This window comes from Phocoena phocoena, chromosome 14 (genome assembly GCF_963924675.1).
Source record: "Phocoena phocoena chromosome 14, mPhoPho1.1, whole genome shotgun sequence".
Classification (NCBI taxonomy): domain Eukaryota; kingdom Metazoa; phylum Chordata; class Mammalia; order Artiodactyla; family Phocoenidae; genus Phocoena; species Phocoena phocoena.
The window spans coordinates 28,442,076-28,465,955 of NC_089232.1; the positions used below are offsets into that span (position 1 = coordinate 28,442,076).

Here is a 23,880-nt window from a genome sequence, read left to right on the forward strand (position 1 = left end):
AGGATGAAGGAAGACATGATGTGTGACAAGCAGGAAAGACAAGTGGACAAACTGGAGGCAGATGAACTAAAGAGATTAGCGGCCGGGCCTTGAGCTCTTTGCCAGGCTGGGAGGCCCTGAGCCCTCGGGAACCAGGTGCGAGCTCGGCCTCAAGCCGAGGTCCGAAGCTTTCATCTGAAGCTTTCATCTGCCGAGAGGGTGGGGAGGGGTGGGGGCTCTCCAGGGACAGGTGAGCATCCTGGTGGGGCCAGGACCTGCAGCAGGGACCGTCAGCCTCTGTGCATGGTGTGCCCTCAACCCAGCCCCCAACACTCCCCGTTTCCTCTGTTTTTCCCTCAACTGGAGAAGCCACTAGAGCCCTACGCATGGGCAAGTACAGACGCTCTCTCCTCCCCGACCCACCTGGGCCTGATTCCCACTGCTCATTAAGTTTGGAGAGACTTGAGCGTAGCCTCCCTCAAGACACAGGGTGGTCCTTCCCTACATCTAGCCTCAGGTTCTCTTGCTGTGGAGTTGAAGCTAGAGACCAGGGTCAACCACCAAGAAAGAAGAGTTAATGGACTGAGTCTCCAAGGCCCCACCCCAGGCTCCCAGGCCCTGAACAAGCTTGCTCTACCAGTTCCCCCAGTGGCCCTCAGAGCCAGAATCCACCACACCAGGCCCGCAGGCTCTGGGGTTGGAGCTGGATGCCTGTGTCATTAAGAGAGAGACTTTTATTATTCCCATAGGGAAGGGAGACACAAGGGGATCACTAAGAACTACAGCGGGTGCCTGGAAAATAAATTAAAACAGAAATGCATCAAAACAAAAAGGAGATAAGAGAAATGGAGAGTGGCTGGGAGGCTGCAGTGGCCTGCAGCCTGCTCAGGCAGGCAGGCTCTCTGAGGAGAAGGTCGAGCAGTCCCGGGCCTCAGCCAGCCCATTTCTTGTCCCTCTGTCGGTGGTGGCCCCAGGCTCCAAGCCCTCTGGGGCCGTGACTTGAGGCCTCCGCGGCAGCCTGGCCAAGGAGTGGCCAGAGTCCTGCTGGGCCCACCGAGGGGCCTGGCCAGCAGCAAGCAGCACTCCGCCCTCGTGGGTTTGTGACCGCCCACACCCTAGTCATTGGAGGTGACGTCGATGTCCTCCCCGTTGGCCTGCTTCGTGGCGATGCGCCACCGGTTGATGTGGTGGGAGCCCTTCTTCTTCTGCTCCGACTCGGGCCCCTCTTCCTCCAGCTTCTGCCGCTTGTACTTTGTCCTCCGGTTCTGGAACCACACCTTCACCTGGGCCAGGGAGGGAGGGGCACAGGTGAGAAACACCCAGGAGGCCCCCAGAGCAGCCACCAGGGCCTCAGCACTCAGGCTGAGCTGGGAGCCGGAGAGGGAAACCGAGGCCAGGGTTGTCTCCTTTGGCCGGTGCCACCTCATGCGTCTGGAGGTCTGCTCTTCCAGATGCAAATGAGGGGGGCCAGGGAGAGGGCACAGTGGGCCAGAGAGCGGCCGTTTTCCTGTCCCCTCGACAGAGGGAGAGGAGGGGTTCATGGAACTGCCAAGGATCCTGGTTCCTGGAACAGAGAGACCTGGGTCTCTACCAGTTTTTAGAGAAGAGATTAATAATTACTCCTTCTCAGGGTTGATGTGAACAGTAAATGAGGGAATATACAAGAAGCCGTCACACGGGTTCTGATGGCCTGGAGTGAGCCCCATGCCCCGGGGCAAGCCTGTGCTCTTTGTGGCACAAAGAGGCAGAGTGGACACGGCTACATAACCAGGAGGTGGTGTCCACACCAAGAGCAGCGCCCAGGACAGCCAGAGTGCTCCTAGGGTCACGGACCCTGCTGCTCAAGGCTCTAACTTCTCATGCTGTCTAGGTTAGTCCGTTTCACCAGAGGACCCCGTCTTAGCAACCTCAGGTGGAATTCCAGAGGGTCTCTGGGGAAGGTGGTGCCGAAGGGCAGGGTTATGAGGCATGGATGGTTTCCTGAAATGACAGCACATTTAAAAAGCAGGTAGGTTTAGCCAACTGCAGTTGGAGTGATCCACGGTGCCCATGCAGGTGGTGAGCGGTAAGTCATGTGTGTGGAATGATGATGAGCACCTCGGTTTGGCAGCAGCAGTGACTGCTGAGGGGAGATCCTTGGAGCCTGGGCAGGCCTAAAGGCAAACCTCAGAAACACTACCCACTTCTGCCCCTGCTCCCTGAGAATGGGTGAAAAGTACAGGCCGTAGGCATAAAGCCAAGCAGCGCAAGCCAAAGCAGGCCTGGCATCCAGGCCCAGGGAGGAGCTTCGTGCCCAGGGTGCCCCACTCTCACATTTCCCAGACACTCCCCTCTGTCCCCTCCATGGAGCCAACCCAACCCAGGGCTCCTCCAACAGCCCACCCCTCCCCAGGGTTTCCATGGTACCATCTGCCTTGACCGTTGATTTCTGAGCACGAGGATAGGTGTGAGGGCAGCCAGTGGTCAATGACACACAGAGCAGCCAGCCGGGGACAGGAAGAGATGAGGTACCTGGCCTTGGTGGACGGCGAGGGAAGGCCTTCTTCCCTCATTTCCAGAGCTGGCTTCAAACCCATTGCCTGCATGTCCCAGCTCAGATAGATGGGGAGGATGGCAGATGCTCCAGGCGCAGGGCTTCTGGATTCCATGCCCACCTTTCCTTGGGCACAGGGCTAGCTGGGCCCTGGGTGGTTCTCGGCACAACCATTTGGCAGCCAGCCTGGCCCCTGCCCCCAGCCCTGGAGCCCACTGTGACTGTGCCAGCCCGTAGGCGGGTGAGCTCGCCCAGACTCCTGTGCAAGGCTTGTGTGTGACTCAGGCCTGGGGCGGTGTTCCTGAGAGCCCGAGGGGCTGGCTGAGGGCTAAGCATGGCCAGCCTGGTGATGCGTGATCTGGGGCAGCACGAGGGACACAGGGCCCCCTTCTGCACCTTCTCCCTCCCGCACACACTCCCCAGTCTCCTTCCAGAAGGAGACTTGCCTCTAGTGGGATGGACCTGGGCTGCTACTCTTGCCCAGCATCACTGGCCCAAAGAAGGAAAACTTCTTGGGCACAGGGCACAGGGTATGTTTTCACACCAGGGCTGGTTTCCTGGTACATACAAATGAAAAGCAATTCTGAAGACTTTCTCCATGAAAACTACTAGGGTCAAGGAGACAGCTCTCTAGAAACAGGGACAAAAACTCTCTCCCCAGGCAGCCTGGCTATCTTCCGGAGAACAGCCTTGGGCTGAGTGTCCAGATGCTGTTTACAAAGACTGTAATAACAAGGGGATGCTTATGACTTAGTAATATCAGTGAAAACTGCAGGATGCACAGTTTGGGCACAGTGTGATCACAACCATGGAAAAACAAAGCCTATGCATGGGGAAAAAAGACTAGAAGGAAATGTACCCAAAGTACGGGTGACTTGTCTTTCTTCCACTTTTCTGACTTTTCTTTAATGCATTACTGATAACAATTGCCAGTAATTTTTTATTTGGAAAAAGAAAAGGAACTGGGCTCCGAATGTAGTAAGAGATAAGAGTGACACCCCAGCCAGGCAACACTGAGGTCACCCCAGAACCCCTTCCCTAAAGGGCAGAGGACCTAGAAAGGAACCAGGTCACATACTGTGGGTACCAGCACAGTGGGAGCGGCCTTAGGAGGCCTGCTTATTCTGCACTGCCTCCCCTCAACACCAGCATGCTACTCACCTTTCAAGTCCAGGGCGCACTTGGAGGAACCCCTCACCCATTTCTGAGCCCTCTGGGTTTGGGGAGAGAGAGGTTCCTTGTGGCCGCCCAAGTCCCCACCTCACTCAATGTCTGTCAGTTTTTCTGATAAGCGAGATCCTTCCAAGAGTCTCCACTTTTGTTTGAGTTACACCACCTGGAATACTCTTACTTAGTCTTCGAAACCCTGCTCCCTTGTTCCTAGACTGGATGTGCCCCAACACCTGTCTGTAACTCCTTAGTGCTTTTTTCTGTCTCAGTAACAATGACCCCAGCAACATGTTAATTTATTTGCTCAAACCTCTGTGTCCTCATCAGATGGTACGGGAACTGGAAGAACGAAAGTGGTGTGTTAGCTGGCTTTGGAGGCCCGGTGGGCATGTCCCAGGTATGTTCAGCCAGCGGGGCAGAGGTGAAGTGACCTAGCCCTATGCTCTAGGAAAGAGGCGCTTGGGCCAACCTGGAAAACAGGAGAAAATCAATGGTAGAGGGATTGAGGTCTAATCGGAAAGGGGGTTTTGAAAGTGCTAACTGCTGCAGAGATGGGATCTTTTTTTGGCTTAGTTCAGTGGACACTTCTACAAGAGGGTCAGTTCTTAATTCTTCATGCTGTGGAATGGATTAACCACTTCTGGGGTGGGGGGAGGTGGAGAGGAAGATCCACTGTTGAGGGGACAAGGGTCAGCTTGAGTCAGGTAGGATAAAGAAGTTAAAACTGCTGCAGATGAATGAATGAAGGCATTAAGGCATTAGCAGATTGATCACTGTTTGTATTAATGAATGAAAACGTGCATGAGTGAATGGACACATGAACTTACAAACAAGCAAACTACAACTCCAGCCAATGTTTCAGACTTTACCTTTGAATGAACCAGATCTGCATCCCTTCTTTTCCACCACTCCCCATCTTAGCCCATCCCAAATGGGAGAGTCCGTGGCTCCTGGCCCCTGCATACTTTCAGGTGAATACCTGTCTTCTCATCAAGGAGTTCAAAAACCTCTATCAAGGGACATTTGAGTCTTGTAACTCTGATACAAGAAGTTCCTCCTTATGTCCTACTGTTGCCTCTTCTGTTTTAATTTAAGCCTGTGTCCTCCTATTCTGTCATCCTCAGACACAGAGAAAGTCCTCATACTAGAGAGAAGCTTAGCGACATCAATCAAGCCACTCCTCAGCTTGCTCACCCCCCCTGCCCTCTCCACTGGGATCCACTTCCTAACATGATCTGCTCTCAGTGTCAAGCCCAATGCCATGCGAAGCTCAGCTTTCACCCCAACAAGCTGAGGTCACCTCTGACTCTCCATCAACTAGAGTCCGAACTCTTCCTGAGCTTTCTTAGTTCCTCCTCTCTCAGTCCACCATGGATGCTTGCCCTCACTCTCAGGGAGACATCACAAGATTTGCCTGCTCACTCAGGACCACACCCTCAGAGAATCATTCCAGTCTCCCTTATCTCCCGTGCCCTCTCCTGCCTCCCACTGGACTCCCTGAGCTTCAGAGGTGCAGAAGTTCTTGGAGAAGAGCCAAGACTTAGAACACACAGTGAGCCAGTAACCTTTCCCTAAAATTCAAGTCCCTAGGATATCTCCCTCTCAGCCATCTCCCAAAAGGCAGATATTCCAGGCAGGAAGTCTTCTTACCATGCCCCTGGGGGGAAAATCCCATAGGCAGGTGACCACACACTCCTGCCTCCTAAGACCCCACCACCCATGCTCTCGGGACCCAAGAAGGTAACCAGACTTGACAACTCCCGCTCCGTCTTAATCTCAAAGCCTCCCCTTTCTTCCTACCAACCCACACATCCCTCCAAACCTTGCATGTCTGCGGCCTCCCAGGGGACTTCCACCGATGCAGCTCTCCCCTGACTCCCTCAGTCCACAGCTGTGGCTTCAGTGGGACTCCAGTCACTCACCCCTCACAGCGCCCCGGCACTGCATGAGGAATCTCCAAGGCCAGGACACCACATTTCTGCATGCTTTTCCCTCACAGTTTAGCTCAGCTAAACTGAGCCAGGGCAGGTCAAGAAACACCTACTGAACTGTTCAGAGCTGGAGGAGCGGCTGGAAACACTAACCAATCAATCAGCCGAAGCAACCAAATGCTTTCTCTCACTCCCCCCAAAAATTAATGTGCCCCTCCCTACACATGCACAGAAGCTCACAGAGGCACTCCATGCCATGTGTACATAGGATAGCACCCGACCTTTGGGCATTGATCACACTAAGCCCACATGTGCTCCACATTATGGGCATACATATGTTACATACACCCATTACACACACACACACACACACACACACACACACACACACACACACACACGAGGCTCTGATCTGACCCAGGCCCGAGTCTGCCCCAACAGCCACCAGGACTGAAGCTTAGACGGGCTTCACTCCAGTCAGACTCCTGGCCTGTACAACAGTGAGGAACAAATAATTAGAGCCAAAAGGATGACCTAGCCCTTGCCCAGGGCCCCTCCCTCCACCTCCTGGATTAACCCACGGCCATCCCAGTACAAATACCCCACACGCAACAAAACTATAGCCCTACCCCAACAAAGCATCTCAGGTTGCCCACCCCCAATATCCCATGCTAGAGCTTTGGGCATACAGACACCCCTGAACTCTGAACAAAGACCCCCACACCAATCTGCTTAACGCTCCCAGAAGTTTTATCCATGAAATGGTAAATAAAATTCGATCATCTAGATCAACAATCACCTATGAAAGTGTAAGGGAATGATAGAAGGAGAGGGACAGAAAGGGAGCAGTGACAGTAGAGAGTGAGGGAAATGACTGATAAAGTTAACATATGGAGAAGTATACAATCAGGAGAAACTTGCCCGTTCATTCAATACATATTTATGGAGCATCTACTTTTTGCTGGTCACTGAGCTGGGCCCTGGAGCACAGCAAGAAATAGGAAGGCTTGGCCTCTGCCTCCCAGAGCTGAGATGCTCAGGCCTATTGTTTATCAGGATCACCCAGAGAGCTGTTTTAAAATCTTTCCTGGGTCCCATCCTGGAACTCCTAAGAGAATCTCCTGAGCAGGGTCCAGGAATCTGCATTTTAAGATTTCTTTGAGAGATGGATGCAACCAGTGTACAGACTGACATTTGGACGTGGAAGATTATTGAACAATAGCAAAGTCCTATAAATATTATGATATGCGGGAGATATGCTGTGAGTTCTGAGAACCTGGAGGAGGGATTATACAGAAATACAGAGAAGTAGAATATAGATGAGCCAGAAGCTCAGGGCTGAAAAGAACCCTGGAGTTCATTTCATTCAATCTTTCAGATCAGCAACTGAGGCCCAGAAAAAAAAGACAAAGTGAGAGCTGATGAGATGATAACCATTACAGACATATGCATACACTGTGAGCTGCTAAAGATCTATAGAGACGGAAGTTTGAGATGGATGGTAGATACACAGAAGGTAACACAGAGTAGATGATAAAGAGATAATCAACAGTTGGGTAAATAGGAATTATTGTTAAGAAGAAGATAGAGTTAATAAAAAATAGGAAATATAAATTAACCAGCTTTGCAGAGGCAGTTGAATGAAAGCAGACAGAAGTACATGGCTAGATATAAAATAGCTCTCTGTGAGAGATGAATATAGATATTGACGGTAGAAGTAGATGGCAGGGGGCTGATGGGAGTGACTGATGCTTGACAAATAGCTGATAGCTAGAAATGACAGGTCAGCCTGCCTGGCAAATACAGAGAGATAAATAGATAATTAGTTAGTTATATAGCCTAGGTCTTAATGATAGTTACGAGAGGGACAGAAAGACAGCTCTGGTGATGAAAAAGACTGAATTAAGAGTCAGGAATTCCAGGTTTGGATCTTATTATAACACTAATTTGACATATTACTTTCAACAAAAGGAAGGGAAGCACTGGGGATGAGAATTAATCTTATTTGAGTTCATATTAGGTGCCTTTAATCCTTAAACAACCTATTTTATGGATGAGGAAAACAGAACTCAGAGAGGTTGAGTAACTGGCCCAAGGTCACACAGTCAGTTAGCAGAGAGGCAGATACTGAAATCCCATCTGCCTGCACGGGGTGCTCTGCCTAATTCATCTCTCCATCTCAAAGGCCTCACCTGGAAAGACAGGACTCTACAAGGAGGTTTCTCAGGCTTAAATCTCCCACAGTTCTATTATTTTGTTTGTTTGTTTCATATGCTTAACCAGCTCATTTATAGATGGAACAAGATTAGCCATGCATTTTGATCGTTAGTGAAGCTGGGTACATTTTATTTTCTATCTGGTTTTGTTTTAAATATATGTTTAAGCACCTTATAATAAAAATGAAAGAGAAAATCATTGGGTTTACTAACTGGCATTGTTAGGAGCAAATATTAACAGGCAGGTAGGTTCAGTTGAAAGAAAGTCAATTAAAAATGCTCTGGCTGAGCTAAAAAATTGAAAGTTTAAAAACAATGACATTATTTCAACAAGTGTTAATCTGTGGGTGGTGAGCTTATAAACGGTTTTGTTTTCTTACACTTCTGCAATTAAAATTTAATAACTAATACTTTTAAAATGAAGTTAACTATAAATACCATTCTTAAATTGACACTTGTTTTAAACAACAATTTTAAAACACTGTTTGCCAAGAGGGGAAAGGGGGTATTATTTTATTAACTTCTTTTTTAAAAAACATATCTTTCTTTAAAACGTTTTAAAAATTAAGTCCGTTGTTTTGTAAGCTTTATCTCTGCAGTTAGAACAGCCCAGCTAGCAAATCTGAAAAAGCCCGGGTCCTGCCGCGGAGATGGGAGCAATGCATTGATGAAATAGGGCATCAGATAGACAGGACAATAGATACCAAAATGCGACGTGAGCGGCAAAGAGTGAGGTCGGGGCTGCAGGATGCTGGGGACGAAGTTTGGGTTTGGACTCCCTCACGACGCCTTCCATCTATCCTCACTGCTACCCGGGAGACCCCAGGCTGCACACACACCCCACCCCCACCTCCAGCCGGACGCCTTCTCACTGTCCAGGACTAGGGTGGAGGACGGCGGTGTAAGAGGGGCGAGGCGAGCAGAAAGGGGATTGGAAGATGAAATGCCGGCGGGCGAGAGCTGCTGGGCCGCGCCAGCCGACCTCTCTCTTTGCAAATCTGGGCGCTGTCAGGGACAGAAGGGAGTTAAGGTCTCCCGAAGCCCATTCAGATACTGAAATCCGCCTCCAGGGCAGCAGCCAGCCACCCCCGCACGTTGGACTCCAGGCGGACTAAGAGCTTAGCGGTGCTTCCAGACAGCATTTATTTATGGCAAAGTCTTTACTTACAATAAACCCAAATCTGCCTCCCTATAATTCCCTTCTAGTTCTTTAAATTTTTTTTTCTAATTATCAATTACAAAAATACTACGTGGTGATTGTAATTTCACCCAGTTCAAACCCCTTCAACGCCATTGCAGTTTATTCCCTCCCCAACGCAACAGCCCTTCAAGTGATTGGAAACAGGTCCTGAGCGCCAGAATCTGCTTTCCCACCGTTCCCAGGCCCCGCCAACGCCCGCGCACACACGCCACAGTTTCAGAGCCCTGCCAGCCGGGCTGGGCAGAGATCAGTGCCCCCCTTGGACCCCCAGCAGGGCTGCGCGCTCCCGCCTAATCCCTCTGCTTCTGATGTTTATAGCCTGAGGACACGTGGGCTTTCTCCCCACAGCACACCCGCTGGGGGACAGCGAGGCCTCCGCCGCTTTGCCCCTGCACAGCAGCGAAGCCAGTGCAAGACAGGCCTGGGCACCCCACACCATCCTGAGCGCCCCCGGAACAGTGGCGGAAGAAGGGCTGCAGTAACCGCAGGGCTGAGACGGCGCCAGAGGGCCCGGGTGGGCGCGGAGTGACCGCGGCTCGGGCGCTCAGCGCTCGGCCGGCTCCCGAGGCCGCCAGCCGCCTTCTGGCAACTGGCATCTCCTATGGGCTATGGGAGTGGGGTCGGGATAAGGTTTGATCCCAACCTCCCGGTGGGTCCTTAGTGCTTAATAAAAGTCCTGTGGCCTCTTCGAAGCTGCATACAGTCGGAGGGAAGACAGGCGTGACGGGGTCGCCGCAGGGGTAGCGGGAGAAGCTGGGGAAGGCTGGGGGCGAGGCCGGCCGCTCCGGCCCCCCCTCCACCCGGCCCCCGGCGCAGCGCGGATCATTACCTGCGTCTCGGAGAGGCTGAGGCTGCCGGCCAGCTGCTTCCGCTCGGCGCCCACCACGTAGTGGTTCTTCTCGAAGGCACGCTCCAGTCGCAGAAGCTGCGAGGGCGAGAAGGCCGTGCGGATCCGCTTGGGCTTGCGCGCGAAGGGGCCGTGCAGAAGCAGCCCGTCCTGGGGCACGTCGCTCGCTGCGGCCGCGCCGCCGACGGCAACACACGCAGATACAGACAGAGAGAAGGGCGCCGTGAGCCGCAGTCCGGCCAACGGGCCGCCCGCGGGAGCCGGCCAAGCTACTCATCGCACCGCGCTCTCGCACACGCCCCGGAGTGCTCCGATGCCCTCTCCAACCCTTGACACACGCACTTCTCTTTCTCTTTTGCCGCCCCTTCTGTAAGTCCACTCCCTTTCCCAACACCTCCCGGCCGAGGGGGCCTCGCAGAATCGCAGCGCTGCAGATCACTGTTAGGCCAGGAGGTGGGCCCAGGCCTGGTGAGGCCCAAATCCACAGTGCCTGGAGCAACCTAAGAGGCCAAGGAGTGGGAAGCTCTTTTTGTCGGCTTGCCCCGTCATGTCTCCCTCAAAGTGGACCAAGAGCAGAGACGGGGCTGGGTGTCAGGACAGTGGTAAGGGGAACAGCCAGGTTGTTAGGCATCCCCTTACCAAATACAGATTCAAGAACTGGAGGGTATCCCAGGAACTCTCCCTTCACACCTGCTTAAACCAGCCTTGCAACTAAATGCTCAGGCTACTAGCCCATAGAAAATTCCTTCCAACAAGCCAAGGCTCTGCCTTGCAAGTGGTAAAAATAGGCTAGGGGCTAAGTCAACATCCAGGCAGCACCTGGAGGTCTAAAGTTAGGTTTCTTCTTCCCGGCTTTCCCACCTTTCTCCCGTCAGGCCTTCAGGTAAAATCCTCTTCCCACAGGAGACTTACTGCTCTCTGGTGGAAAAAGGCCTTGCTTCATCCCTGAATAATCCGCGGCTGAAGAAACATGTGTATAAATATCTAGACGTCATTTTTCTCTCTAATATATATAGATATAGATATATTGGTTTCTGCATGGGCGTGTGTAAATACATGCTCCAGCCTCCCTACTGTTTTCTTCTCCTATCTACCATACAGGATTTTCAAAGAGTGCAACTGTCCCTTGGCAAATGTTGGCCATCATGGGGACTCAGCTCGTACATGCAGGAGGAGGGGCTGACATTGGGCTGGATGGGGCTGAGGTGGTGGGGTCAGGAACTACAAAAGTGAAACTAGCTTCCACCCACAGCCCCAGTCTCAGTGAACCCCCCACTAGGCCTTCACACCACCTCTGGCTTGGTTGCACATGCCAACAAGACTGGAAACAGGCCCTGACATCATCCACGGAGCCTCATGCCGTGGCACATAACAGTACCCTGACCCACCAACAATGCAGAGAACTAGATGAAATGTTTTGACAGTTAGTTGTTGAGATTGACTGATCCAATTAATTTCTTCAGAAACGGCCACTTGTTTGACTCAGTTTGATTTGTTGTTTCATTTTTTAAGACAATTGTTTGGATAATTCGGTTGAGATCTCCCATCTCTGGAAATATCTCTGTAAGTGAAGCAACGGCACATAATTGAGATACTATGGCTAAAACTCTCCAGGTAACTGTTCATATCCCTCTGCTGGTGGAAACTGCCGGACATGACTTTCTCCACGTCCATGGGCTTTGGACACCTACACCGGCAAACTTTATTGTTGGGGTTTTCTGTGGAACAGCATTGCCTAGGAATGAGGGGCTAGTGCCTGGGGGGAGACAGAGTTGCCTGAGAGGGAGAAGCCACTAACTTCCAGTCACCTTATCCATTTCAAGTGGCTGGATCTGTGCTGCTGTAAAAGTGAGTGGGATCACATCATAGGAAGATGGAAGGAGGACACCCTGCCCATTGGGCCCTTCAAGGTGGGGGCAGATCCAGGGCTCTCAGGCCTGACAGAAGGAAGAGAAGTTTAGCTTGTGGTGGTGGAGGGGACAGATGATCAGGGGAGGTGGCCTGGCAGAGACGGGTAAGAGGGAGAGAAAGGAGAAGAATGATCCAGTTGGGAATAAGAAGGATTAAGGCCTCAAGTGAGGGCCAGTGTGATAGGCCAGAGATAGAGAGGTGGGTGGGAAGCAAACACTTCTTCCTGATGTTAAAATAAATTGCCTCGAAAAAACAGCAGCATTCTGAGCTCAAGTCAAATACCAACAGTGGCTTCCTCTGGACAAATGAGCTGAAGAGGGAGAGAAAGCCCACCCCTGTGATAGCAGGGTTTGGCCTCAGCAGCGTGACCGGCCCAGATTGGTCAGAAGTGAAGTGGCAGCGTGGGGAGACCGGGGAGTTGTGAGTGAATGGGATGCAGAAGTGTGAAGAGTAGTGTGGGGCTGAGAAAGCAGGACTGCAGCCTGCCTCAGTGTGTGTGATTTGATGGCTATTTTGTAATTTCGTGGTGTGTGTTGGTCACTTGTGTGGTAGAGTTCTCTATGTTTGTCTTTATAAACCCAAAGTGGAGGATGGAAGTAACAAGCTCCTCCTGACATACACGTCTCTTTGCTTCAAGTCAGGCTATTTTAGGGGAAAGGTAGGTTGCTTGAGGTCTCCGTCAACTAGAGAGAGAATAGCCCCAGTTCACTGTAATGCCCTGAAGGGACAGAGAGCATGTATCCTGTAGTCTGTGTTGCATGTGCAGAAACACAGGGGTCCTTCTGACCCAACCAAGAAGAAGCAGAGGCCAGAAAAAAGTATTCAAGATGTTGATTAGTGATGACAGATTTGATTTCAAAAGAATCAGGGCTCTTTCCTGTAAGGAAGAGTATGTTTAGTACAAAACTGAGAAACTCACCAATAGCTGCATGTTTGTGTAAGAACTAGGGTGGTGCCTATGAGCCTGGGCCACTCTCACTCTGACCTATGGAGAGGGGCCCTCAAACGTCCCTACCAAGGCTTCAGTTTCCCTTAATTGGATCACAAGGGCAGAACAAGCTTGGGACTGGGTTGCGGTGTGGCCTGTTTAGATGCAGTAATTCTGGGCTCTGAGAGTGGGCTGTCAGTTTCAGACAAGGACAGGTGGAAAAGTGGAAAGGGGCTGGCTTAGTCTTCCTTGGAGCTAGTAACTGTACCCCACCCGCCCCGTTTTCCTCCAGCCTTCTCTGCGGGCCCCTTTAAGGCACTGGCTGGGACCTAGCAACGGAGGTTCCCAGGAGTGAGGCGGCAGGAGGTGGGAGCTAGGGATTCGAAGGCCCGGGGCTCGAGCTCCAGCTGCCTCCTGGAGAGGCCGAGGCAGACTGGGGGCTCTGGGCCGGATGGCGGGGCGGAGGGGCCTGGGGCTACGAGACGGAGAGGCCCGCACGGCAACGGAGATAACCTCTTTCCCCCTCCTCCGGCCGGAACAAAGGCGCCCTTTGAAGCACCGGCCCATTACCACCACCAGTCCCAGAGGGCCTTGTCTCCCACGGCCCCCTCCCGACGCTGCTCCTCGGCCTGGAAAGTTCCTGCTGTCCGGGGGAAATAGCACCGAAGTGCGGCTAACTCGTCGTCTCCACCAGCTCCTCCCCTTCAGGTCTCGAAAGCCGCCCCCGTCTTCGGCGTCCCGCCGCCTGGTCCCGACCATCCCGCGCTGGCTTTTCCTCTCCCACCGCCTCGCTCAGCGGAGAAGCCGCTTCCCTGCGCGCCGGGACCGCGCTGCTGGAGAGCGCTGCGCACTGAGCGCAGACGTGTTCCTTTTCGTTCGTGTAGGGTTTCGCTTCTTGCATTAAAACGGGGCTGAAGTGAGCATCGCAGAGACCCGGTTCTCTAGAAAACGCGGCGCCGGAGGGTCTGAAATGGCTCGGCTCGTAGCCCCGAGGGCCCGCGGGATCGCAGGACTCAAGGGTGCCCGGGCCGCAGGGGTCTGCCCCGACGATGACCGGCCCTGAAGCCAAAACTTCTTAGGATTCGAAAAGTCCTTCAGTGCCCAACGGATTCCGTGTTCAACAATGCGACCACATTTGGCTCCATCTCCGCGTCCAGACACAGTTCTTGGGAGAAAAATGCAACCGTTTTTGCAACTCGACAACGTGCCCGCCGGGACTGACGGCTCAGGGAGAGGCGGCAAATTCCGAGAGGGTTTTGCGGAGGATTTATTCGGCCTCGTCTGACTGGGGATGCTCAGATCTGGAGCCGGATCTCTCGCAAGGCGCCCCCGACGCTTGGCGCCCCCGGCCCTCGCACCCTAAGCCCGCGCGGGCGAGGCCAGAGGCGGGAAAGGTAGCGCGGAGGGCGTGGAGCGCCGGGTCCAAAGCCGAGGGCGTCGCCGGGAGGCCATCTCTGAGTGAGCAGAGACCACAGGTGTCAGGACCAGCTCTGCCCTCTTCTCCGAGCCCCTGTCTCTGTACTAGCCTCTTAAGCTCTGGTCCCTCCGCCGCCCCGGGCCCGAAGGTTCACAAACAGCCGCGACTCTCAAATTGGCCAGCGGTCGTGAGGTTTAGAGACCCAGGCCGGGGACCCAGTCCATGGAGGACCGAAGTGGTTTGCTCAGTTTTAAACAATACTTCATTTTACCAGTAAACATATATTTTAATTGACAGGTTTCTTTCCCATAGCGGCTGACACCATAGGCTTCTCCCTCCCCGCCCAATGATTTGGGCAAATCTTTGAAATCCCCTGGGCAGACAAAACTGCCCACAAAGATTCTTGCTCAAATAATTACATTATCTTATTTTGTGGGATCTGTTGGGTCAGTATCCTTTGACCAGATGGGACTGAGAAAACTGTCTGACAAATCGGGGCCCGGGAAAGCGGCTTTCCGTGAAAACAGTTAGGCAGCTATAGCGAAAGCTTCAAGAGATCATTTTTCTTCTGTTAGCTAGATAATTGTACCCAATATCCAGTTTATTTTGACTGTGTACACCCAGTTTACCCTCGGATTAGCTCCAGGAGCCAAAGCTCTAGCCACATCCTTTTCATTTGTTTTGCTAAAATCAGGGTTACCTAGCTCTGAGTCATGGAACCTCATAAGACTGAGGTCCGGTCTACACTAACAAAATAAAACCAGAAACTAAACCAATTACTGCACAAATTAAGGACACTCCAAAAAAAAAAAAAAAAGAAGAAGAAGAAAGAAAACAAAAACTCCAACAAATTCAAAGAAGCAAACGAACTCCAACTAATGGAACTCTTTCTTTTGGGAAAGTCAGATCATTGAAACCTGTGTCTGTGTGTGTGTGTGTGTGTGAGAGAGAGAGAGAGAGAGAGAGAGACCGAGACCAGTGGGGGATCTTCTTTAGCAAACCCACTGCCCAGTGCAGACTAGGGGGCTCAGACTGTCTAGGACCTTAAAAGCCCTCTGCCCCCGCCCCCTGCCTGGGAGGATTGCTGTTGGTTCCCCAGCAGCCGGTGGGTTCCCGGAGTCGGCGAGCGGCGGAGGAAGCCAGTTTGCTATTTCAAACCTTCCCACCCTAGGTCCGAGAAGCACGTGTGACTTGAAGAAGTCGGGTCGAGGTTGCTGACAAACATCCCAAGACAGCAGAGCACTCACCACTGAACATTAACTCTCCAGTTTGCCCTCCCCTCTGCCCCTTCTTCCCACAGACCCGGGGCACGCAGGTGGACTTTCCCCTGCCTCCAAGCGCCGGTGAAGGCGGATCCCTGGGAGTTGGTGGTGGAAATGCGAAGCATGGTCCCAGGTCCAGCTGGGTCGCAGGCAGGGCGGCGGGCGCTGCGCTCTCTGGGATGGGACTGCCTCAGCCAGGAGAGATTAAGGCAGGCCGCAGAGAGGACCAGGAGAGGCTCCAAGGATGAGACCGGGCTTGGCGTCCGGACCGGCATCGTTCTTGGGAAAGCCTAGAGGTCCCAACCTGGTTCTTTGGGAGGGAACCCAACGCGGCAGAAGCGCGGATGGATCTGGCGTGGCTCGTCCCTGTTTAAGAATCGGCCTTTGCAGACCCGCAGCCTCATCGGCAACAACTTCTGAACGGCCCCGCACGCCCCCGAGCCTCCCCGCGCCACCTCAGCACGGGCGCCGGCCGGCCGCCGAGGCGGGCACAACGTGGGCACTCACCCTGAAAGCGGTGGCCGAAGAAGCGGTTTCGCAGCACCCAGGGATAGAAGTGCAGAGGGTCCCGGTGCTGGGCGCCGAAGAAGGAGTGCGGGGGCTGCAGCGGGGAGGCGCCCAGCTGGTGCGCCGGGTGCACGGTCAGCGCAGGGTGGTTCATGGCCTCGGGGAACACGAGCTCGGGCCCGCCGTAGAGCGAGCGGCCGGCGCCCGCGGCGGCGGGGAAGCCGCTCACGAAGGCCGCTTCGGCCGCGCCGGGGTGAGGGTAATTGAGCGCCGTGGGCCGGAGCGGCTCCTCCGAGGCGGCCGCCGCCAGGGGATGGGAGCCTGCACCCCCGCCGCCAGTGCCCCCGCCGGTGCCGCCGTCCTTGGCCACCAAAGACTCGATGGTAAAGCCGCGCTTGGCTGTGGGCTGGAACATGGTCGCGGCCGCCAGAGCCGAGCGAGGCAGCCGGGCGCTGGGGAGCGCTCCGCGTCCTGGCGCCGCCGCCGTGCGGGGTGTGCACCCAGCCAGGCACATGCACACACACCAGCACCCCTCACCTCCCCCGCCCGCCCGCCCGCGCTCAGCCCCTGCCCACGAGCCAGGCGCGGAGCGGCGAGGGGTGTGCGAGCCAGTGAACGGAGAGTCGGGCCACGGCGCGCAGCTAGGCTCGCCGGCCTCTGCGGCCGAGCGGGCAGCTCCCGGCGCCTGCACTGGCGCGGGCTCCGTGCGATGCTGCGAGCTGCCTCTACGGCCTGGGGGCTGAGCCCGGCCCCCTCCCTCCCGAGTCCAGCCAGGACCGACCCCCGCCCCCGGTCCTCCCAGCACTGTCCAGCCCTGGCTCGGCCACCGCGATGCGAGGCGAGAGTTAGCGGGCACCTGCCCCGAGCCCGCCCATTGGCCGCGGCTCACCTGCCCCAAGGTGGGGGGCGGGGCGGGGCGGGGCGAGGGACAGCGGGTGGGGACGGAGCAAGCAGTCGGAGGCAAAAACCGGACTGGAGCTTGTGCGGGGCGATCTAGGCCTCCTCCCCATCTCGCGTCTTCTCGCATCTCCGCCCTTTAGCAGAGTCTGGCTGCCGCCGCAACCGTCTCAACCCACGCGGGAGCCGAAGGTGGCGTATAAGGGGCCTGGGGCTTGGGAGAAACTCCAACCCCAGTCCCCAGTGTGTAAATCAGTTGAACCCTCTCCAGTTCGTCCCGGGATGTCGTTTCAGTTCTCAGATAACTTGGATCCGAGTGGAATGTGGGTGTTTGGAGTCCAACAAATAGGTTCTCCCGAGAACCAGCTCCCTGCTCCCCTGGCCTCCAGGACCCTCGGGATCACCCACCATCCGTCTCCTGGGCCGCAGTCTGAAGCCGCGGCCTTGGTCGTGAGGTTTCGCGTTTTCTGGGTGTTATGGGTGACAGCTCCGGAAAGGGGTCGCGCAATTCTTTTCACAAGGGCCCCCCGGGCCAGGGACAGCGCTGGAGGAGATAGCGGAGCGGTCCCCCTGCAGTCATCAAGCTGCAGTTCTCAGGGCATGGAAGGAGCTCCTTGGCCCAGCCACAGACACCGCGGCCGGCTCGCACCGGGACGCAGGGCGATCTGCTTTCCTCCTCTTCTCTGGTCGTGGGGCTCAGGTGCAGGTGGGCCAGGCCAGGCTGGGGCCTTGAAGACACTGTCTTAAATTGGTGGTGGCCGAGCAGTCTAAAGCCATCCCCAAGAAGACATACCGGCTGTCCCGGGAACATAGCGGCCGCCTGGCCTCCCCCGACCCCCACCTTCCCCCCCGCGCCCGCGGAGCAGCGGACTACTCCAGCCAGTTTCCATTTCGTGCACTAATTCTCCGGGGATAAGAGGGCAGTTGGGAAGGAGAACCAATACTCAGAAAACTTTTTCATCCGGGCCTTCCAGGCCGCAGGAAAACACCGCATTCAGGCCTAGGAAGGCGTTAGGCGGTGATAGGGAGGCTGGGACGCGGACCCTGACAGCGCACTACGAGAAGGGGACTGCAGGCCGATCCGCTTCCTCGCTGGTGCCCGGGTCAGTCAGAGCGGGCTGACCGCGGCCTGGGTGCGCGGATCCGGGCCAGGACTCCCGGCGCCCCGAGGCCAGGAGGTCCTCGTTCCGCGAGACTCTACAAGAACTCCAGGCCGGGTCTTGGGAGTGGCCCGCCTGAGCGCCCGGAGCCCCGGCCCAGGAGAGCGCTCCGGGCGCCCTTGTTGCCACAAAGCGGGTTAAAGTCTATTTTCCAGTCGACTGCTCCGAAAAGCCCCCGCGCCGAAACCGTTCCGGCCCCCTTGGGCTAGGTAGGGAGGGGACAGCGAGGGGGTGGGGGTGAGACTGCCGCACCCTGCAGCCGTTCGCGACCTGAGCAGACCCGGGCCGAGCACCTCGGAGGCGCCCCAGAAACGCCTGAGGAAGGAATCATTAAGGAATTCGTGGCGAGAGCCTGTGTCACTTTTGCTGGCCTCTCCGGATCTCTCTGGCTCACTGTGCTGGTCTCTCCCTCTCTCCCGTTCCTGTCTCAGGCTCTCTGTCACTTTACCCCTTTCCTGCTTCCCAACCGTCACCCCCCCTTTCCTCTATTTCTCCCCCCTCTCCCTTTGCCCCATCCTCAGTCCTAGATAAGGAGAAGCTCCCCAGAGTGGGAACAGGGACCTAACCAGGCCATATCGCTGGGGTGGCGAGGGTGCGGAGCTGGGCAAAGACATAGAGCGAGATTTTCGTTCTATATGGAAGGAGACAACGGGGATTTTGTTGGATAAGCAAGGTCCCCACAGGCGCACGGGTTTAGTTGGATAAGTATTGCCTGGGCCTGTGCTCTGGTGGCGACAGACCGAGTGCTTGGGCCTGTGACCCAGAAGACAGGAGCCAGATCTAGTTAAACTCGGCTCCAGGGCCTTGTGCCCCTAGTGGGAGGTGAACCTCACCTGTCTAGCTGCAGGCCCCCACCTCCTACCCCACCTCGAGGCTGGACATTGACTCGCTAAATTGGGCAGGTAGAGGAGCTTGGAATCTCCTGGGCCATTTCTAGACATATGTACACTGCACATCTACTTTCATCGTCTGGCTCTGGGTATACATCTCCTTATGTAAATCCATGGACCTTTATAATAACAACTCCTTCCCTTGTTGTGGTGCTTTCCAAATACTTTGACATCAGCTGTCTGTCGTTAACCCTGTTTACAGATGAAGAAACAGACTGCACAGGACCAAAGACTGAAGTTGGTCATGGTCTGGGTTGAGGTGGGACAGCTCAATGGTCCTGCCCTGGCTCAGGTTCCACCCCCATTCTACCCCCAAGCCCGCCAGTGCAGCGTACTCTCACAGGATTAGTGATGGGGTACCCCAGTGCCCTGGGTGATGGGAGTTCTACGCCATTTTTCCTCTCCTTACCCTCTCCCAATGCCCCTTTCTCTCACGTTCCTTTCCTGTCATTCCATAATTTCTCTCCTCCCCTTCCCTCCCTCTGCAGATATTCTCCCTTTACCTGATTTCCTCTATTTCTGTTCCTCTTAGGGCCTCTTTTCCCATTGTCCCTCCCCTTGCAGTAGGTTAAGAGAAGAATCTGTCAGCCTCAGGAGGTCTCTAAGTCTCCCACTGTGTTCTGGATCCAGCATCAATGACCCCCACCACGCCCCAATCTTTTCTTGTGCTGGATCCCCTGCTCAGTCCCTGCCAAGCTCTCAGATGTTTCCCATTTCGATCTCTCCCCCAAACAGCTGACCATGTACATGCCTCCTCTCTTCACCAGTGGACAGCTGCCCATCTTAACCAAACACCTGCGGCCCCTCCCCCACTTCTGTTCCCCAGCCCTTCCTCTCCACCTACCTGTCCTCCCTTTCAGGCTGCTGAGTTCTGTGGAAGACCCCAGGTTGATCGTGCCTCCCTCATGCTGGAGCGCCCTAAAGTCCCACACATCTGCAGGCTGCTTACCTTTCACTCTGCGCCTGCCTGAAGCCCAGCCCCTTCCCTGGGTTCCCATCTCCCCAAACCCAGCACTTTGGCTTTCTGCAGAGGAGCCTGATGCTTACTTAGAGTATAAGACCTGGACCATGTGTCCTGGTTCTAGCCCCACATCAACTTTTCTCCTCCCTCCATCTCTGGAATAGCCTGGGCTCAAACCCTGACTCATCCATTTACTAGGGGTGAGACCTGGGGCCAACAGTCTTGCCTCAGCTTGCACATCTGTGAAATGGCAAGCCTTGTATGGGACCTCTGTGGGGACGAAATGAGATCTAAGTTTGCGATGCGCAGGACCAGTGTCTGACTCCAGAGAGGCACTCAGTAAATATGACACTCTCTGCCCCTGTAGGAAACCTGGGAATCATCCTCAAATCCTCATTCTCTCTTATCCTCCTCATCCTTCAGGTCACCAAGTCTTGAGGTCAAGCACTTCTCAAATCTGTATCCTCTTCCTTTGTGCTTCTTTGCTGGGTAACTTCATTCTTCACAACTCAGTTCAGCTCCTCCCAGAGCCACCACCCAAACCCTCACCACCTCTCACCACTCTGTCATAGCTTTCACCTGTGGGGTGGAGCTGTCTGTGCTTGCATCTTGTGGAGAGATTGGTCCCAAACATCCCCAGCCATCTCCCTTTTACCTTCCATCTCTCTCTTTCCTCTTAGCCTACTTCATCTTCATGTCTCCCTGTCCTCATGTTTCCCTCACTCTGTTAACTTTTCTTCTTCACCACCAAGTTTCTTGAATAACTTTCGTCTCCCTTCAGATCCCTTATTTCCCCCTTGACTCAGTAAGCCTTTGCAACCTGGCTTCCATCCCATCGTATTAGGAAAATGGCTTGCAAAAGCTCCAAAACTTTTATTATGGTGCTATTACAACAGAAACGTGTGCTTATGGAGACTATAATAAGCACAACCTTGTGGCATTATTGTCAGACTGAATGAGTTATAATCCCCACCCAGTGGCCTTAGAGCAATGCCTAACATGTAGTAAGCGCTTGATAAATGTTAGCTATTATTTTATAGAGCTGTTCTGTCCAATATGGAAGCCATGTGGCTGTTGAGTGCTTGAAATGTGGATGGCCCAGATTGAGATATTCTTTTTTTTTTTTTGAGGTATTCTGTAAATGTAAACTACACACCAGATTTGGAAGGCTGAGTGTTGAAAAGTATTATCGTTGTTATCAATATTTTTATCATTAATATTTTCTATGTTGATTACATGTTACAATAATAATATTTGGGGGTTAAATAAAATATATTATTTTTTATCCGTTTATTTTTACTTTTTAAATGCAGCTACTAGAACATTTAAAATTACTTATGTGTCTCACATTATATTTCTATTGGACAGAGTTGCTATAGAAAATACAAGTAATCCAAAAGAGAGAGGGATGGTAAATGGATGTGGGGGAAGGGAAAACAGAGGTCTTATAATTATCAAATCCTCCGACCCAGAAACAGCATCATGGAATTCTTATAGTATATCCTTCCAGTTCTGTCTATATGTCCCTCCCTTAAAAGCGGGGCAGGGGGAGTCATACTGTACACAGTTTTGTAATCTGCTTCTTTATAACCATCACAAGCATCTTTGTATCCATTAAATATTCTCTATTGTTGATATTTATGCTGTTTACAAATTTTAAACAAAATTTTGACCAACAGCTCCACGGCTGTACCTCACTATATGTCCCTGAGTATTACTTTTCTATACAAATTTCTAGAAGTAATTTCTAGAAAAGTAATTTCCAGATATGCAATATTTTAATTCTTTTGATCCACATTGCCAGTTTGGCTCTGGAAATGTTGTACCCATTTATTCTCCTAGGAGAGAGTTTAAAGGTTTCTCTTCATCCTCTGAAATGCTCATCAGGACTCCTTATTTCCAAATCCCAGTCTTTCTAGTTATAATTGTCCGTGGGCTCCTCACATTTGACTAACTTCAACTCCCTTTTCTTTTGGAAACTCTCTCTTCCCTTCACTTTCCTAACAAGGTACTTGCCTAGATCTGCAGCCTCTGGGACTAGCTCCTTCATGGGCTTCCCTTTCTTCTCCTAACTGTGGGTGTCCATTAGGCTCCCTTGTCTATTGCAGTCATCTTATCTATCTATCTATCATCTACCTATCTATTATCTATCTATCTATCTATCTATCTATCTATCTATCTATCATCTATCCATCATCTATCTACCTAACATTATTTACTCCCACAGCTTCAACCAGTACCTGATACAGACCCCTTTATGTGTTTGTAACACCAACTCTTAATTTTTCCCCAGATCAAGTCACTAATTTTTCAAATGTTTGTGAGATGCCTTCCCACAGGCTCCTTAGACACTCACAATACTCTCGAACTGAGCTCAACATCTTCCCCACCAGATTTGCGGCTCTGGCTTAGCCTCTTCTGAATCGACCCCACCTTTCTCCAAGACACCCAGCAGCTAGGAGGCATCTGTGATATCTTCCTCTTGGTCAACACCCTGCACATGCAGGCTTTGCATCCATTCTTTCCTTACTGTTCCCCCTGCCACTGACCTACTTCTGGCTCTTGTTACCTTTCCCTGGTGATCCTCTTATGATAACCATTTGTGGTCTCTCCTCTCTACGATTCATCTTACACGTGGCTGCCAGATTTCTACAACACAATTCTATCCCGTTAAAGTATTTTCACACAACTGTGGGACCCAGGCCAGTTTCTTTACCTCTCTGTGACTCAGTTTTTCATCTGCAATCTGCAGATAATAATAGTACCTGGAGAGTTCTTTACAGAATTAAAATGAGGTGATTCATGTATAGCTTTTAACACATAGAGTAAGCACTCAATAAGCTATTAATGTCACTATCTCCAATAAAGTTCAAACTCCTTAGCTGGGCCTTCAAGGCCCTTCATGAGCAAGTCCCTACTAGATCATGTCCTCTGCTCACCTATGGGTAGCTGCACTGCAGCAATACTGCTGCCACCCAAGGCCTTTATCCAGAGACCTCTTGCTCTCTGTGCACTCCCTACACATTTCCCCTGCTAGCCTTGCTCAAAAATGTTACTCTAGAGCATATGTCAGTCCATCTTCCGAGAGGAGGAAAATTGTCAAAAGTGCATGAAGTCAACTGTATAGAATGCCAACTTCATGAGAACTTCCTTTATTGTGTTCACTGCTGTGTTCCCAATACCCAGTATAATTGCCGGGCATATAATAGATGCTTGTTCAAAACTGTTGACTGAACATATCAGTTTGAAAAGCATAATTTAAGATTATGTTTGTTCTGAGCCAGTTTAAAACTGTAAATTTTCATCACCGTAGAACGTAATGAAGAAATGATCCATGCTCTGTGAGGCCTGTGATGAAAGGAGAGTTGGACCTAGTCCTCTTGAAAGATTTCTTCTTCAGAGCTTCCAACTGATGGGAAAGGAATCCCAGACACTTTGAATTTGAACCCTGCCCACTAATTCCCTAAACTCTTGAGTGTGGAGGACTATAAATTTTCCAGTGTGTCTCTATATTGTAAAATGTGTGAACTTGGAGCAAATATCTCTATCTTCTGGGAAGACCACTTCAATGGCTGCCTTACTTTTGCAAAGACAAACAAAAGACTTAATTCTTAAATAGAGCAATTAGAGATCCCATGACTCAGTGTTCTGCGTAATGATATAAACGTCTTCTCTCTAATAGGATGGTATCTTTGCAGATTACTATTACTTCAGGGAAATGTTTCTTTTCAACATATGGGTCTAGGCTGCTCTGTCCCTGAAAATTAGAGCTCTTTCTTGGGAGTGTGGATGTGTTCTTATTCAAGCAGTTGTTCCATAGAACTGGAAAATGAAGGGCAGGGAGACCTTATCTTCACCTCCCACTGATAGAGGGGTCTTGACCAGAAGTGCCAAAGCCCACACTGAGCTATTGATTCTGCTGAATACCCACTCAGAATTTCAATCCAGAAAGAATATTTTGACTTTTTATTATAAAAAGTTGCAAACATACCCCAAAGTAGATGAAATAGTATAGCCCACCCATATTCCCTGTCACTTAGATTTTACAATTACTAACATTTTTCCATTTT

The 23,880-nt window shown here is 52.5% G+C and overlaps 1 protein-coding gene across 2 annotated transcripts; it reads right to left on the reverse strand.

Moving 5' to 3' along the window:
* Positions 1 to 695: 695 nt before the first annotated feature.
* EMX1 (empty spiracles homeobox 1) lies at positions 696 to 16,574 on the reverse strand. Of its 2 annotated transcripts, none has more exons than XM_065891398.1 (3): positions 15,903 to 16,574; positions 9,860 to 10,044; positions 696 to 1,262 (listed from the first exon to the last, which is right to left on the reverse strand). In XM_065891398.1, the coding sequence occupies exons 1-3, from the start codon at positions 16,414 to 16,416 to the stop codon at positions 1,095 to 1,097; spliced, it is 867 nt and encodes a 288-aa protein (XP_065747470.1). In that variant the 5' UTR covers positions 16,417 to 16,574; the 3' UTR covers positions 696 to 1,094. The 2 variants fall into 2 exon arrangements, with proteins under 2 accessions (XP_065747470.1, XP_065747471.1); XM_065891399.1 differs by having other exon boundaries at positions 1,095 to 1,262; positions 9,860 to 10,040; positions 15,899 to 16,317.
* Between the last annotated feature and the right edge of the window lie 7,306 nt (positions 16,575 to 23,880).

Excerpts from the sequence above, each read along its gene's own strand:
- EMX1 (XM_065891398.1), bottom strand. The coding sequence starts at position 16,416 with ATGTGCCTGGCTGGGTGCACACCCCGCACGGCGGCGGCGCCAGGACGC. Across the intron at positions 10,045-15,902 it reads CTTCGGCCACCGCTTTCAGG|CGAGCGACGTGCCCCAGGAC; the intron begins GTGAGTGCCCAC and ends GCGCGGCCGCAG. Across the intron at positions 1,263-9,859 it reads TCAGCCTCTCCGAGACGCAG|GTGAAGGTGTGGTTCCAGAA; the intron begins GTAATGATCCGC and ends TCCCTGGCCCAG.